This window comes from the organism of the source record quoted next (assembly GCF_019968955.1).
Source record: "MAG: Porospora cf. gigantea A chromosome Unknown PgA_NODE_52_length_53346_cov_320.513_1001-53346, whole genome shotgun sequence".
Lineage (NCBI taxonomy): Eukaryota > Apicomplexa > Conoidasida > Eugregarinorida > Porosporidae > Porospora > Porospora cf. gigantea A.
The window spans coordinates 38,837-52,346 of record NW_027151748.1 but is presented as its reverse complement, the minus strand read 5'-3'; the positions used below and the strand labels follow the sequence as shown (position 1 = coordinate 52,346).

Here is a 13,510-nt window from a genome sequence, read left to right as displayed (position 1 = left end):
ACTTTACTCCCTACGTGGCAGCGCTGAGGACGTGCGCCGTTTTAAACGACCCTGAGTTGATGGTTCTGATTCTGAGGGGGTTCCTAGGAGTGCTTGAGTACCGACCCAAGGACACCGTAGGTGATGAGAAAATCTTTCAGTACTTTCTGCAAGCCAGTGCGCACCCCACTTATGATGTCCGGCTCGTTGCCCTGGAGTTCTGGCCAGCTGCTATTACCCTGCACGGCAGCTACCAGATTATACTGCAGCTCATGCCAATGCTCTGTGAGATTCTCCTCCGGAACATGAAGTACAGTCCGGCCGATTACCTCTCTATGAACGAGAACGCGCTCCAAAACGACAATCGTCACGTGCCAGACCAGCTACACGAAACGGGTCACGCATTCCGTCGTGGAGAAGATGACTTTTCAGACTCCGACGACAACGAGCCTGCTGTATCCTGCTGGGGCTCCCAATGGACTGCACGCAAGTATGCAGCACTGGCCTTTGACAGGCTGGCTACGATGCACACAGACGGGCTTCTGAATGCAGCGTTCCAGTACGTTTTGAAGTTGATGGCTTCGGAGGATTGGGAAACTCGGGAGAGCGGCTTCCTTGCCTTGGGTGCAATGATGCCGGCTGCCCAACGCAGTTTAGAATCCCAGCCTCCAGGGATACCAGGTCTGTTGGCTCAAATTTACGACGCTTCGAAGTCTCCACATCCTCTTCTCCGTTCCATTTCCGTATGGACGTTGAGTCGCTTCAAGGAGTGGGTTACTGAGCAGCGGGACCCCAACATCATCATGGAAATGACCCGTCTCTTTCTCAACATGTGCTGCGATACCAATAAACAGGTGCAAGAAGCAGCTATATCCGCGTTTGCCTTCTTTGAAGAGGACGCGACCGTCCAGCTCGTGCCCCACGTCCCTGATATCTGTGGCCGATACAGAGAGTGCTACGCTATCTACCAGAAGAAGAATAAGGCGATCCTCCTTGACGCGATTAGTACTCTTTTCGATGTCCTCGGCCCCTCACACTTGGTTGGTCGTCCCGAGTTCTTAGACTTGATGCAAGTGGTGGTGGCGGACTTCCTCGGAATGAACTATGACACTTACGAGCTCATCGCCATGGTAGAGCTTCTAGTTTCAACGGCGGTTCGGTTCCGTGGCCATTTCCGAGAAGTGGCCATAAGAATACTACCCGTAAGCAAACCGCAAACTCACTCATGACAAACTGCTTCCAGCGAACTGCGGAGATGGCGATGATGGCGGTCCAAATTCTGGAAGCGGCTCGTGATCCCAACTCCTCCGTCGATCCTCGGGCTGACGTGTTGGACGTGTTTGTAGATCTGATGGGGGCGCTCGTTGGCACGCTGGGAGATCGGGCGCCGGTGGTACTCGCTTCCTTAGCCGATGGCATCCAGGGTTGCATTCAGAAGATCGCCACAGAAGCGCCTATGCGCAGCATGTATAGCCTCCAGCAAGCCCTGTGCGGCCTCATCGGAGACATAGTGCGCGTCTGCCCGCAGCTATTCACGCCAATCGCCTCCACCACTGTTCCAGTGGTGTGTGAACGAGCGAGTGTGGGAACTGGCGCTGCGATTCATAATTCGGCTTGGTGCCTGGCCTCAATGGCCCAGTTCTGCGAGCCTGCGGTACTTGAGCCTTTTGTCGAGCTCGCGGTGTCTAACATGCTTAATAAGGTGCTTCCAGGGTATCCAGTATCCGAAAGTGCCGCCTGCACCTGCGCTCAGTCCATCGCTTCGATTGGAGCGATTTTCCCTGAAAGGACGCTGGCTGTTGTTACGAACAATTTCAAGTACGTTGCGGCTGTTGTAGACCGTTCACGAACGGACTCTGAGAAGGCGCATGCCGCATGGGGCATTTGTCTGATGGCTCACACCCACCCAGCATTGCTGACTGAGAACCTCACACACATTATCAGCATCAATACGAGCGTGCTAATGGTACCGCCGCCACCTCCAGGAACGTCCCCAGCAGTGACCTCTCCTGAGATCGAGGCTAAGCTTCGAGAGTTCATGTCATGTAAGGGAACAGTCGGCAACTTATGCAGGGCTCTTCAAGCATATCGACACGAAGCAGGCATTGGATTCATGCGGGTCTCAGCTGTTGGACGACGTCCGAAGCACCTTCAAGGTTGAGTTGCACGACTAACGATCTTTACCGTTGGCGCTGATATTCTTCGAGAAATTCTTGAAACGTACCTGCCGGCGCGAATTCCGCAGCCGTCAATTTATGTCTGATCTCTGCGAGCTTCGCCTTGCCCTCGTAGTTCAGGGGCGGCCTTGCCACTTGTCGGAGCTCATTTGCGAAGGACTTCAGCCCTTCAATTTTCTCGTGGAATGTCAAGCCGGCGGTATCGATGGCGGGGGCTGGTTCTGAAGAATCCATAGTCGTAGAAAGCAGATCCTGGGGTCGCAAATCCTGAGGTTTCAGGCTTGAGACTAGTTCCGCGTACTTCGCCGTCTGTCCTTCTACTTCTTCTCTGAGCTTGGCGATTTCTGCTACAGTACCACAGGCGTTTTCTTCTTGTAAGGCCTGAACTCGGTCCAACAGAGAAGCGCAGCGCTGCTCGACATCGTACACCTGGCGCTGTAGCTCTTGATTTCTATCTTCCATCTTGCTTCGCAATTTTTCACCTTCGTCTACAGTTGCCTGTAACTGTCTTATCTCTGAAGTCTTCATGTCCAGATCATTTTGGCACTGGTCAACGATACTCTGCACGTACTCAACCTCCTTCATAAGGTTTCGCAGATTGTGCTGATGACGCCCGTTCAGTTGGTCCAACTCAAGATTGCGGTCAGCTAAAGCCTGCTTCAACCCGAGCACCTCTAGTCGGTGCTCCTCCTCTTTCTGGAGTTTCTCAGCGTCGGCCTTCTCTGTTGAGGTCCGTAGGGCTACCATTTCCTCAGATAACCCCTTAATCTGGGTCGCCTTGGACTTGATATCGGCTCGTTGCGTTTCAATTTCAATCTCCTTGGCGCTCAAAGCCAGAGATAGCTCTCGTGTAAGCGCCTCCAGTTTTATTGTGTGTTCACTCTGCTCTTGAGACCTATGCTGAGCTTTTGGCAGTGGCTCGTCATCGTCTTCGTAGCCGTAAACATGAGAGATCTCGTCCGAGAGGGGAAGCCGGTGTTTTTTCCGCAACTCGTCTGCAACTTTGTCAGAGAATTTGGTTTGGTGGGTGCGGGGAAACATTGGTGTATGCATACAAAAGTTTTACGAATCTGGTTACGCCAGATCCTTCTAAACTACGGCGTTAACGTGGTTAAGCTACTGTAGGAAAGGGCATGCTCGTCATCTACAAGAAAGCAGTACCTATGATTACTAAACATAAAAAACTTTCTACACAGCGTTCTCACACTCGAAACTTTGCGCTTAGTCGCGAGTCGGCGCCGTCAATGAGAAGCGAAAGCGCGACACGAAAATAGTGCCAGCACACACGCCAATAAACGCCAGAGTGAGAATCGTGAGTACAATACAGGTCATCAAGGGTGCTGGATTGCTCATTATCAGCTTTCGCAGCGGTCGCCGCGGTTTTCTCGGCTCAGACGCGCAGGGCACGCCATTAAGGTGTCCTTCGATACCCCAGCATTCGGTGCGGTGGGTCTCAAAAACACGGCCGTTTGGCCTACGAAAGACGGAAGTATTGGAAGGCAGAGCTTCAATTCGATTCGTTTGCATGCGCATCCACCCATCCACGGAAGGAGAGCATTCTGATCTCAGGGACCCAGACCAACATATAGGCTCTATTGGAGTTCTTACGCACCAAGCACTGGCTGTTGGCAGGGGATCCGTGGGCAGGATCAGTGGACATGGAGGGCCGTACGAGGAGATGTCGGAGGCGCAACCCTCAGTCTCATGGCAAACCACTGGAGGCAAGCCCTCGCAAGTGGCAGCGCCGCTGCAGGTAAACTGCCAATCCGTTCCTGGACGAATCGCACTGGGGACTGGGATTTTGCAAAGAATATCCGCGGGAACGTCAGAAGCTACGCCAGGCCGCTTGTAACAGTCAACCTTGACGGTTTCCTTTCGAAACTCGCCTCGTTGAACGAATTCGATGCCAGCTTCGGTGACGTAACCTTTCACAGCGAGGGCTCCAGGTCCGCACTCTTCCTGAACGAGGCAGAAGCCATGGTTGAGCACCTCAAGCTCCGCGAGGGTCAATCGGAAAAACAGCAGGAAATACCAAAATGAGAACATCTTAAAAATAGTGTTATGCTCAGTATGACGACTATTTTCCAATTTCCTTCTTCACTCCGGCTAAACGCTTTGGTGGCAACGGTTTCTTCGATGGCTTTCCACGATCTGTGTAACATTGCTGACTTTCACTCACTTTGGAGGTTGTATAGTAGAGTTTGGTGAAACGACGACAACGCCAACAGCTCCCCACGAGCGGCATCGTTTTCGAAGACTCCAAGGTCAAACAACTCCGCTATCCACGGGTTCGGAGATTGACCTGTGGATGTGTGCCGAATAAGGCCCAGCGGCAGCTGCTGCATCATGTGTGAGGGCTGCTGGGCCACGAGTTCCATCCTCCCTAGCCGTTTCAAGAGCTTTCGCATCGTAGCTTGCAATTTTTTCGGCCGCTTGCTGGCGGGGCCTGCCCTCACAGGCCCCCACTTCTCAATGTGCACCGCGACATCGCTGAAGCTCTCAGCGCAGTCTTCTACGACCGTGGAAATGTCACGAAGCTTCTTTTCGGCTTCAGTTTCTTGGTTTAGCATCTGCGGGATAAGGGAAGTTTTCAGCTTAATTCGAAATTGAGCATGATAAACCAGAGCGCTGTCGTTCCCAACGCTGAGGCCTCTGTGGGTTTGCGGTTTGGTTGACATAGCGCTTGCTGGATCGTATAGTACCACTTTTGTGGGTTTTAGGCACGTTCTACACACTGCTTCTTCTGACGGGAGAGTTGCTCATGGTGTTGAACATGGTATTCCTTGGCGTATACCACTACGGCACGCGTGACAAGCAAAGTTGCGACATATCTGCAGTCCGAGTGTTGATGTACACCTGCATGTTTTCCGCGTTCTTCGCTGTTAACCAGGGGCTGATCAACGCCTCTGTGTTGTTGCAACCCGCCCACACGAGAGAGGCAGGATTTGAAACGATAACTTCAGGGTCACTGGAATTGCAGGTGGTTTTGTGGTTCGGGCTGCTCGTTCCAGCACTTCTGGGATCGGTTTGGTCCTGGAAGCTGTTCAAAAACTTGCTAAGATGTCCTGCACCTACAGGTCTCAGCGGTGGAAATCACTTCAGTGGGTGCCGATGCAAAGATCATTCAGCCGCGTTTTTGAGGCAGCAAGAGCGAATGGAGCAATCAGACCCGCTGGCAGCATTCCAACCCTTTACAGGCCAGGGCAGAACGCTTCGAGGTTAGCAGTTTAAAATGGCAACACTCACTTTCGCACGCGAGCCAGGGCTGCATTATACTGTAAATCAGGCGTTTGTCTATGGAAGCTCTCTGTCATAGGGCTACTGTGAACCTTCTTAGAAAGTCGGACTACTGCGTCCAGAGAGTAATATTCAGAGGGGCTTACTGCTGCGTCTACGTATGGAGCGCTTTGAGTTCTGAGTGGCTCCGATCTGATGTTGAAGGTTCTTTGTACGTTGTGGAGTGGGTGAAGCGGCATCTCTATAAACTCAGACGACAAACAGGGCAAAGATCTCAAAACCCCAGAGAAATATCTGTCGATGGCATTGTTAGGAACGAGACAGGTATTCCACATGGGCCGGAGGTTTCGGACGCCCTCACAAAGCCGCAACTTTCACCTGAGTCCCAATTTCGTCTGATTGTAGTGAACCAGAAGACGACAGTTAATCTGGTGGACGACATCACTGACGACTGGGACGTCAGCACTGCAGAGGAGTTCGTGTTCTACCGACGTCCCATTGGTCAGTCCAAGTTTAAGGTTGTTGGGATCTGGATCGCCTCGAGCAGTGAGAGAAATGAGCTCGCGGATCTAATTCGGAGTGTGCAGAGCAATAACTTCATAGATGTCGACGAGGGAGCCCGCCAAGGTCAAGAAATCCTCGACATAATCAATGGTAAGTCTGCAAGGGCCACACTCTCGTTGAAGCGAGAGACTAACCCGGCATTCCCCGCAAACGACAGTTTGTCTTCCGACAGCAGTTTTTTCCAAAACCACGCGCGCAGTTTTGCACGCGGCCCGCTGGAGAATCATTTTGCTGGAGGTGCCACTGGCAAAACGGAACTAGACTGCCTGGTTGACGAGCTCTTGTGTGACGAGAATCTAGGCAGTTGTCGAGATCGAAGAGCTGCATTCTTGCAGTTGGTAGAAGAGCCAGAGTTTCGAGCACAACTGGCGAAGACGATCAGAGAACACTCACAGTACTGAAAATCAGTGAGAATTGTGGGGTGTGTGCGCGTGTTTATCTGTATTTTCACACGGAATGCTACCAGTGTTGACACGCCTGGTTAAGGTTGGCATCACCAAGGCCGTACCTTTGCCTGTTGCGACTTGCGATGCCAAGGCCTCCAAATCTGACGTGTATGCCGTGACAAAGCGCCATGGGGAGTCGGACACCGACTTTGCTCAGCGAGCGGCCTTCTCCCGCAGTGACCTCCAGTCGGCTATAGTTTTCTGCGGGAATTCCAATGCTACATTGGCCAAGAAAATATGCGGTCGGCTAGGAATCCAACTGGGGGATTCCCAGGTAAAGCGGTTTGCCGATGGGGAAGTTAGACTTCAGTACAAGTCCTCATGTCGCGGGAAGGATGTGTTTCTGATTCAACCCACTAGCCCTCCTGTAAACGAGAATCTGATGGAACTTCTGCTGATGATCTCCACAGCCCGTAGAGCTAGTGCGAAGTCGATCACGGCACTGATTCCTTATTATGGATACGCCCGCCAAGACCGGAAGCTTTCCTCTCGTGTGCCGATTTCAGCCGCAGATGTGGCCCGTATGTTGGAAGCCATGGGAGTTGACCGCGTAATCTCGGTTGACTTGCACTGCGGACAGATTCAAGGTTTTTTTGGGCCGAGAGTACCGGTTGACAACCTAGAGGCCAGTGTTATTGGCCAGGACTATTTCGCTACTAAGGGGCTTAAGAACGTAGTAATCGTCTCGCCGGATGCTGGCGGCGTGTATCGAGCCCGGCAGTTTCAGGAAGGCCTCGTTGCACGCGGAGTACCCGACTGCGGAATCGCGATGATCATCAAACAACGTCGGAAGGCCAACGAGATAGAGCGCATGGACCTTGTCGGTAGCGTGGCTGGTTGTGATGTCATTATTGTGGATGACATGATCGACACAGCCGGCACGCTCTGCGAAGCAGCCAGAGAACTCAGAAAGGCGGGAGCACAGCGCGTCTTCGCTTTCGCTAGTCATGGCCTACTATCGGGACCGGCGAAGAAACGTATAACAGAGAGCACGCTGGAAGAAGTGGTCGTGACTGACTCGATTCAGCTGGAGAACGTCGACTGTCCTAAGGTGACCACGCTCAGCATCTCTACACTTCTGGCTGACTGCATCCGTCGGATCGTCACTAAGGAGAGCATGGAGAAGCTGTTTCACTAGGGTAGTTTCTTTCTGGTAATGCTATATCAGGTTGAATTTTACACTTCTGGTAATTCTATGTCATACTCGACGTAGGATTCCACCAACGCCCTCAAGTTGGTTGCTGAACTGTAAACTTGAGCCCATGTATTCGGTTTGATGGGCCACTTAGGGTACTTCATAGTCTTTGTATGGTAGGCGAGTATATCGCTGCACTTCTCGAGGCATACGAAGTCCCTAGGCTTCAATCCAAAGCGCTCCACCCACATCGTCTCCTGTTGGCCTGCAGTACACCTGTTGAGCCTCCAATGATCTGTGCCCTTAGTTGCCAACATCCAATCAATGCTTCCTCCGAAGCCAGCCATGTCAAGTGACCATCTCCGTCGGTAGTGGTCAAAGAAGTCGTAGACCTCACCGGAGGAGTCGAGAAGGGGGGTTGAAATTCCGTATCCAATGTTTCCAACGGGCCAAGCAGCCACCTTCGTCGTCTGCGCCACGAGCGCCGGCAAGAGTCGGCTACTGAATCTGTTGTCGTCGTCAGCCATGATAAAAAAGTTTCTATTGTCCGCATCGGCGTTCTTCAGAGCGTATTGAAGACCGAGATTTCGGGCTGTAAGTCCTTTGCAGACTGGGAACTGATTCGGAACGGCGAGATACACGTAGGGAATGTTCTCCTTCGCTATGAATTTCTCGAAAGCCTCATCCTTCTCCTTAGCATCTTCGATCAGTACCCACACAATATTCTCTCTGTGTTCGTGAAACCCCGCTGCAATGCCAGCCAAATCAGCGTACCGGCGGGGATCTCTGTGGGTCGGAGTGATGATCCAGACTACAACGTTGGAAGGGAGTGTCGTTATAGACAGAGCCGAGACCAACAGTCCCAGAAGCTGTAGTAACATTGACGCAACGAGATGAATTCTGCAAAAATCCACATAATGATGAACAGTGGCTGTGTGGGTCAACAGCAAGGGAGCCAACTCAGTGGTTGACAGCGGGTCACGACCACAGCAAGGGAACCAACTGAGCCACGTGTGAGGTTTGAGGGTACAATCCCACCATAACCATCTCAATAGACGTATCCAGCGGGTCGAGTACCAAGGCGTGCTTCAATTGGACCGACCGGAGCAGCATCAACGCAGGACGGGAGACAGGATTGATGGTGCAGAGGCGGCGGAGGAATGTAATGGCCATGTTTGCGTCGCTGGATGACAAAGGCCTAGATTTCTTACGCTGTGGCCAAAGCGGCTGCAGCGGCCAACAAAAGAAAATCCATATCGGTCGGGCGTTCTGTTAGTAACCAGGTGAGCTCTTCAAGTGAAGTGCGGTGGTTGCCTTGCAAGGCGAGCTCGAGTGCACGGAGGAACCTGGGCAAACAGGTGTCGTTCAAGTGGTCCGAGAAGGCTAGCGCGTGCAGCTGCGCCGGCAACAGGTCCCAGAGATTCAGCCGGGCCAGCGCGTTCGCATGGAAAGCTTGCAACACAGAGACAGAGACTGGCAGAGTGGAAGGGTCAGAGAACGACAGCACCTTTTCGAAAGCAGCAGTAACATCAGGTCCTTTCTTTTTCGAATGTCTTGTCAATGCCCATAACCACTCCACGCCTCTGAAGGTGTGGTCCTTGACTAACACCCGAGCCCCGTTCTCGACGGCGTGGAGGTACGCGAGAAAATCGCCAAGGGCGGGATCCTGGGGCATTTCTCGCGGCTCAGTTGAGGGGTCAAAGCAGAACCTCGCAAGCAACTGCATGGTAGGCGAGTTGGCTTCCACCTCAAGACAACCATCGACTCCTCGTCTTAACTCCCGGTGTAAATGCCACGCGCACGCGTGACAGATCCGTTCCGGAGCGCAGACATCACAATGCTCAGGCAGAAACATGCTGTCCCTCAGAGAGAGCAGTGCGGGATGTTTGTCCCCTACGAACGCCTCGTGAGCCGTTATTCTCGCCAGCAGCTCAAATCCAAGCAAAGTTCTCGCAACCACCGCGCTGGGTTCGTCTGGCTGAAGCCTAAACGCCGTTTCTGCGTCGTCCAGGGAAACCAACAAACTGCTTACACACAGGCTTGGTCCCCGACGCATAAGCGTCGCGAGGCTCCGGAGGGTGTGAAGCTCGAAGCAGGGTCCTGAGACGCCGATAGCGTTGAGGCCAGCGGAAGCGAAATAGGTCGCTTCAGAGGGGTCTCTGCCCATAGTGAGCACGAGACCAGCCAATAGGGATGCCGCCCATGGATTTGAGTCGTAGGTTCTCAGCAGGCAATCAAAGGCTAAGGATGGGGAACCATTCAAAACGTGTAGCACCGCTTGAGCCTCCGATAGGGCGCATTCAGCAGAATTCGGCTCTCTGAGGGTCCTGTGGAATGTGGCCACACAGAATGCCGCTTTCTGCAGTGCAAAAACGAACGCCTCCTCCCCTTCTCCTAGTTTAGTCTCGACCTCCGCTGACTCAATCGGATCCCACTGCTGGTTTACGCAAATCCCAACTCGTTTCTGGGGAACTGCTAGCGATTTGCACGCGGTGGTGCGGCACAGGTCCTTGACAGCCTCCACGAGGGCGGCGTGAAGACGACTGAACTCTGTCTTTGTCGCGTCGATTTTGACGGTCGCCGAAAGGGTAGCACGGGTTTCCGAGAACTTCTGGAGTCTCTCCTGTAAGGTACCGGCTTTCACAGACTTCCAAGTCTGGTCGTCGCTCTTATGAAGCTTTGGCACATCGATTTCGTAGAAGTCTCGAAGGCATCTGGTTACTTTCGGTTCAAGGTCCTCGACGAGTCGCAAAGATCGCTGGAAAAGGACTTCAGCGGTTTCAGTGTCCATCGTTGGCCTATCGTTTGGCCTGCCTCTAGATCTGGCCTCTAGAGGCAGAAGAATTCTCATCAGCTCTTCCCACGACGGTTCCGTCATCCTTGCTGCCTCTATTGGTGATTTCACGTAAACTAAATCGACAAGTAACTCAATCAACACCCATTTTCAAGTAAACTAAATGGGAGAGCAAGCAAATTCTAACTAAATGATTATCACTTTCTGGGGCATAGCATCTTCGTCCCCCTCGGTTCCGACTTTCACATAACCTAACCCTTGACAAACCTTGCCGTGGCTTTTAGCTATTGAGTCACCGAGGAGGCTTTTAAGCAAATCCACCTTCTCGGTGCTCTTCTGCAGGCTTTGGGGCATAGGCTGGGTCAAGGCTTCGTAGGCGTGGGCCGGTGATGCGGACGGAGTTTTACGGGTGGATTCGAAGATTTCAAGTCTCTTCTGCTCCTCGGCACGAGAGATATTCCGGTTGGCTTTTAATTTATCAGGAGAGATATCCCCATCTTTTGAAGAAGCAGACTTCGTTGCAGGGTGGGTTACAGGTGGCGATTCAGCTTCACTGGGTATCCAACCACCCAGCAACTCACGCGCGACGTTTGTTAATAATCCACGAGGGCTCGACGCCCACCACAATGTCCCTGATCTTTATAATCCTGCCAGGCTGGGTAAAGTGGTCAGTGTTCAGGGTTATCATGGCCCCATTGCCAAACTCGGCACAGGTTCCAAAAACTCGAGGTGCACCCGAGCCGCTTGAGCATCCAAGGAAATCCATCCAAAAAAAATGATGACAATTAAGCTCGGTACAACGGTTTTCCTATAGGCGCCACAATTCAGTATTGAACCAATGAATGGAGATTGAGAAATGACTATTAAGGCATGTTGATTGAGGAGGCTTGGGACCTCATCGATAGACTTGAGTTCCAAGCCGCGTTGGACGTTCTAGGGCAGGTGGCTCCCGACTCCCCTGACTTCCCAATGTCTCGTGTTATCTCTGCCGTCGCCGAGAGTCAAGCGCCACCGAAGGGGAAGGGAGTCACACGCTGCCAACAACTCCTGGACGACGGCGTAGTTTTCGACGAGCACACCGGGGATTTGCTGGACAGGGTGCTGACGATGCTGGGAGCTCCGGATATGCTCGCTCAACTTGGGGAGCAGCTGCTGGTGTTGCCTGCTTCCTGCCCATTCATTGGTTTGGGGTGTTTGCTGAAAGGATCAGTATTCGGGGCGCCGTTTTCTGAGAGTGTAGTGGAGCACTTAACGAAACTGCAGACGCTGGCTCTCAAACTAACAGTGCAGCAGCCGTCAATGACGCTGAAACTCATCACGGTGACACTCTGCGCCTGGACTCTTCACCTCTCAAGCAACACCTCGGCCAAAATGCTAGCTCTGCTGATCGACAGATTCGATTTGAACAACATTTCTCTTCCTTGTGAACTTCGGGAAACCAACCCCAGTAGGTGTGCCGTACTGCGACGGCTCTGTCAGTCGCTAACAGGACTCTCCTTGACATCATGCTTGTTCCTGGGTGAATATGACGATGCCATTGCTTTGATGAAGCGGAGGGTGGACTTTTTCGACGACGACGACTACGCGACAATCCTCCTTTGCTTGGGCACCTATGCCTATAGCCGCGCAACTCTATCGGAGGAGTCCATTCGAGAAGTGTTCGCTCCTGCGCGTCAAGAGTTCCTTTCGGGCCACATCGACTTGTCCTGGTGCCGAATGCTGGTGTCCATGCTATCAGGTCTGGACCCTTCATTGCTGGCGCAGATCACAAGGCGTTACCTCACTGATGGCGGAATAATTGCGTTGGAAGGCGTGCAACACGAGGCCCTCGTTACCTTAGGCCTCGCCCCTAGGATATCGGTGCTCTTGGCTATGTGGCTTGAGCCTTCTTGGTCCGCGGGTGATTTCGAACAGGAGCTGCTGGTGGCGTTGCTGAAGGGCGCTTCGGCTTCGACTCTGCTGACATGTGATCCAGATAACTACAAGAAGCTTCTCGTTGCAAGTCTCGCAACAGAGAAGAGCTCAACCACCGCCATGATTGAACTGTCACTCGGCCGAACGATTGACTACGATGTCATAGACAGGACAGGCGGTAGGCTTGCCGTGCTGAATGCGCTGCTGAGTCCCACAGTCGGCGAGGCAAGGGCCGCCCAGTTCGTTACGCTGTCACAGGAATACTCATCTCAAGCCCTTCTGTTGGCTGGCCTCGAGTTGGCTCGGATGGGTATGGTGACTGCTGCTGTGGACGCCTATTCTCGACTATCCATCAAGAGCTTGCAGCTGTTTTCTCAGGCGTGGGGCCTGCAAGCTGCATTGATCAACGCTCACGCTTTCGACATGCTAGATTCTTGGATTCCGCCGAGATGTGAAGCCATCGGTGACTCTCTCAAGATGGCCTGGACGGCCATACTAACAAATTCTAGCGGTAAGGCATTGGATTACTGGTCACTAACGAGAGCTCTTATGACTTCTCCTTTTGATCTTTGGACCACTGGAGAGTATTATCTGAATGCGCTGGTGGTTGGCGCGTTGACTTCAACTAAGCCACTGAAACAAATACTGGACGAGAGATTCCCAGAAGCAGATCGACTGAGTTGGTTGGCCGGGGCCCAAGTTGGAGTAACGCTCGAGGGCTGCAGCCTGCAGGATGAATCAGCCATCGTGAAGTTGCAGCCGGCTCTCTCTGTCCAGGAGCTCGTTCGTCGTCGATTCCTGTCAATGGGGGTGTTTCCTGAAGGGGGCACCATGCCGTGGGAGCCGAGATCAACAACTGAACCGGAGTTGGTGGACGTGTCAAAGAAGCTGGCTGTCGTTTTGCAAAAATTGGAAGCAGTTATCACCAGATTCGCACTTGATGACTCCTCCGACCTCAACGTCATCGATCCTATTGCTGTGCGCGAAGAGCTGCAGGTATACACTACGACCCTCACCGCTGCCACTAAAGACTTTGCCGGCGCAGACATCGATACTCTGCGCCGCATTAGCGAGAAGCTGAGGCTGGACGTAATGCCCAGAGTGGTTTTGGGGAAGAGGGGATCCCCGTCAGAGGCGCCAGAAGTGAAGCTGCCGGCCACGACAGGCTTCTTGGCGGCTGAAAGGCGCGCGATGCTTAGTCGATTGTTGTGTGACATCCAGCTTGTGGAAGCGTATCTATGAGTGCACGTTTCAACCTTTACGT

The 13,510-nt window shown here is 52.8% G+C and overlaps 9 protein-coding genes across 18 annotated transcripts; 4 read left to right on the top strand and 5 right to left on the bottom strand.

Moving 5' to 3' along the window:
- Positions 1-59: 59 nt before the first annotated feature.
- On the top strand, positions 60-2,153 carry KVP18_001537 (uncharacterized protein; the record flags this gene model as incomplete). 3 transcript variants are annotated; one of them, XM_067951669.1, is made up of 3 exons in its annotated part: positions 60-1,181; positions 1,223-2,024; positions 2,053-2,153. In XM_067951669.1, 3 exons carry the CDS (start codon positions 60-62, stop codon positions 2,151-2,153), a joined length of 2,025 nt encoding a protein of 674 aa, XP_067807915.1. The 3 variants fall into 3 exon arrangements, with proteins under 3 accessions (XP_067807915.1, XP_067807913.1, XP_067807914.1); XM_067951668.1 differs by lacking the exon at positions 60-1,181 and having other exon boundaries at positions 1,235-2,024; XM_067951667.1 differs by lacking the exons at positions 1,223-2,024; positions 2,053-2,153 and having other exon boundaries at positions 60-1,208.
- Positions 2,154-2,159: 6 nt separating this feature from the next.
- On the bottom strand, positions 2,160-3,209 carry KVP18_001547 (uncharacterized protein; the record flags this gene model as incomplete). Of its 2 annotated transcripts, none has more annotated exons than XM_067951690.1 (1): positions 2,160-3,209. In XM_067951690.1, one exon carries the CDS (start codon positions 3,207-3,209, stop codon positions 2,160-2,162), a length of 1,050 nt encoding a protein of 349 aa, XP_067807936.1. The 2 variants fall into 2 exon arrangements, with proteins under 2 accessions (XP_067807936.1, XP_067807937.1); XM_067951691.1 differs by having other exon boundaries at positions 2,160-3,197.
- A 168-nt stretch (positions 3,210-3,377) lies between these two features.
- KVP18_001539 (uncharacterized protein) lies at positions 3,378-4,202 on the bottom strand (the record flags this gene model as incomplete). Its single annotated transcript, XM_067951673.1, has 1 exon — positions 3,378-4,202. One exon carries the CDS (start codon positions 4,200-4,202, stop codon positions 3,378-3,380), a length of 825 nt encoding a protein of 274 aa, XP_067807919.1.
- A 31-nt stretch (positions 4,203-4,233) lies between these two features.
- KVP18_001553 (uncharacterized protein) lies at positions 4,234-4,726 on the bottom strand (the record flags this gene model as incomplete). 2 transcript variants are annotated; one of them, XM_067951699.1, is made up of 2 exons in its annotated part: positions 4,234-4,307; positions 4,336-4,726. In XM_067951699.1, 2 exons carry the CDS (start codon positions 4,724-4,726, stop codon positions 4,234-4,236), a joined length of 465 nt encoding a protein of 154 aa, XP_067807945.1. The 2 variants fall into 2 exon arrangements, with proteins under 2 accessions (XP_067807945.1, XP_067807946.1); XM_067951700.1 differs by lacking the exon at positions 4,234-4,307 and having other exon boundaries at positions 4,328-4,726.
- Positions 4,727-4,768: 42 nt separating this feature from the next.
- KVP18_001550 (uncharacterized protein) lies at positions 4,769-5,379 on the top strand (the record flags this gene model as incomplete). Of its 2 annotated transcripts, XM_067951696.1 has the most annotated exons (3): positions 4,769-4,810; positions 4,837-5,257; positions 5,285-5,379. In XM_067951696.1, 3 exons carry the CDS (start codon positions 4,769-4,771, stop codon positions 5,377-5,379), a joined length of 558 nt encoding a protein of 185 aa, XP_067807942.1. The 2 variants fall into 2 exon arrangements, with proteins under 2 accessions (XP_067807942.1, XP_067807941.1); XM_067951695.1 differs by lacking the exon at positions 4,769-4,810 and having other exon boundaries at positions 4,918-5,379.
- Positions 5,380-5,452: 73 nt separating this feature from the next.
- KVP18_001535 (uncharacterized protein) lies at positions 5,453-7,541 on the top strand (the record flags this gene model as incomplete). 3 transcript variants are annotated; one of them, XM_067951665.1, is made up of 4 exons in its annotated part: positions 5,453-5,616; positions 5,647-6,263; positions 6,293-6,364; positions 6,424-7,541. In XM_067951665.1, 4 exons carry the CDS (start codon positions 5,453-5,455, stop codon positions 7,539-7,541), a joined length of 1,971 nt encoding a protein of 656 aa, XP_067807911.1. The 3 variants fall into 3 exon arrangements, with proteins under 3 accessions (XP_067807911.1, XP_067807909.1, XP_067807910.1); XM_067951663.1 differs by lacking the exon at positions 6,424-7,541 and having other exon boundaries at positions 5,453-6,358; XM_067951664.1 differs by lacking the exons at positions 5,453-5,616; positions 5,647-6,263; positions 6,293-6,364 and having other exon boundaries at positions 6,414-7,541.
- A 38-nt stretch (positions 7,542-7,579) lies between these two features.
- On the bottom strand, positions 7,580-8,419 carry KVP18_001546 (uncharacterized protein; the record flags this gene model as incomplete). The annotated part of the gene is made up of 1 exon (XM_067951689.1): positions 7,580-8,419. One exon carries the CDS (start codon positions 8,417-8,419, stop codon positions 7,580-7,582), a length of 840 nt encoding a protein of 279 aa, XP_067807935.1.
- Positions 8,420-8,516: 97 nt separating this feature from the next.
- On the bottom strand, positions 8,517-10,416 carry KVP18_001533 (uncharacterized protein; the record flags this gene model as incomplete). Of its 3 annotated transcripts, XM_067951660.1 has the most annotated exons (2): positions 8,517-8,721; positions 8,750-10,416. In XM_067951660.1, 2 exons carry the CDS (start codon positions 10,414-10,416, stop codon positions 8,517-8,519), a joined length of 1,872 nt encoding a protein of 623 aa, XP_067807906.1. The 3 variants fall into 3 exon arrangements, with proteins under 3 accessions (XP_067807906.1, XP_067807907.1, XP_067807905.1); XM_067951661.1 differs by lacking the exon at positions 8,750-10,416 and having other exon boundaries at positions 8,517-8,711; XM_067951659.1 differs by lacking the exon at positions 8,517-8,721 and having other exon boundaries at positions 8,746-10,329.
- Positions 10,417-11,202: 786 nt separating this feature from the next.
- Positions 11,203-13,488, top strand: KVP18_001540 (uncharacterized protein; the record flags this gene model as incomplete). Its single annotated transcript, XM_067951674.1, has 1 exon — positions 11,203-13,488. One exon carries the CDS (start codon positions 11,203-11,205, stop codon positions 13,486-13,488), a length of 2,286 nt encoding a protein of 761 aa, XP_067807920.1.
- Positions 13,489-13,510: the final 22 nt, after the last annotated feature.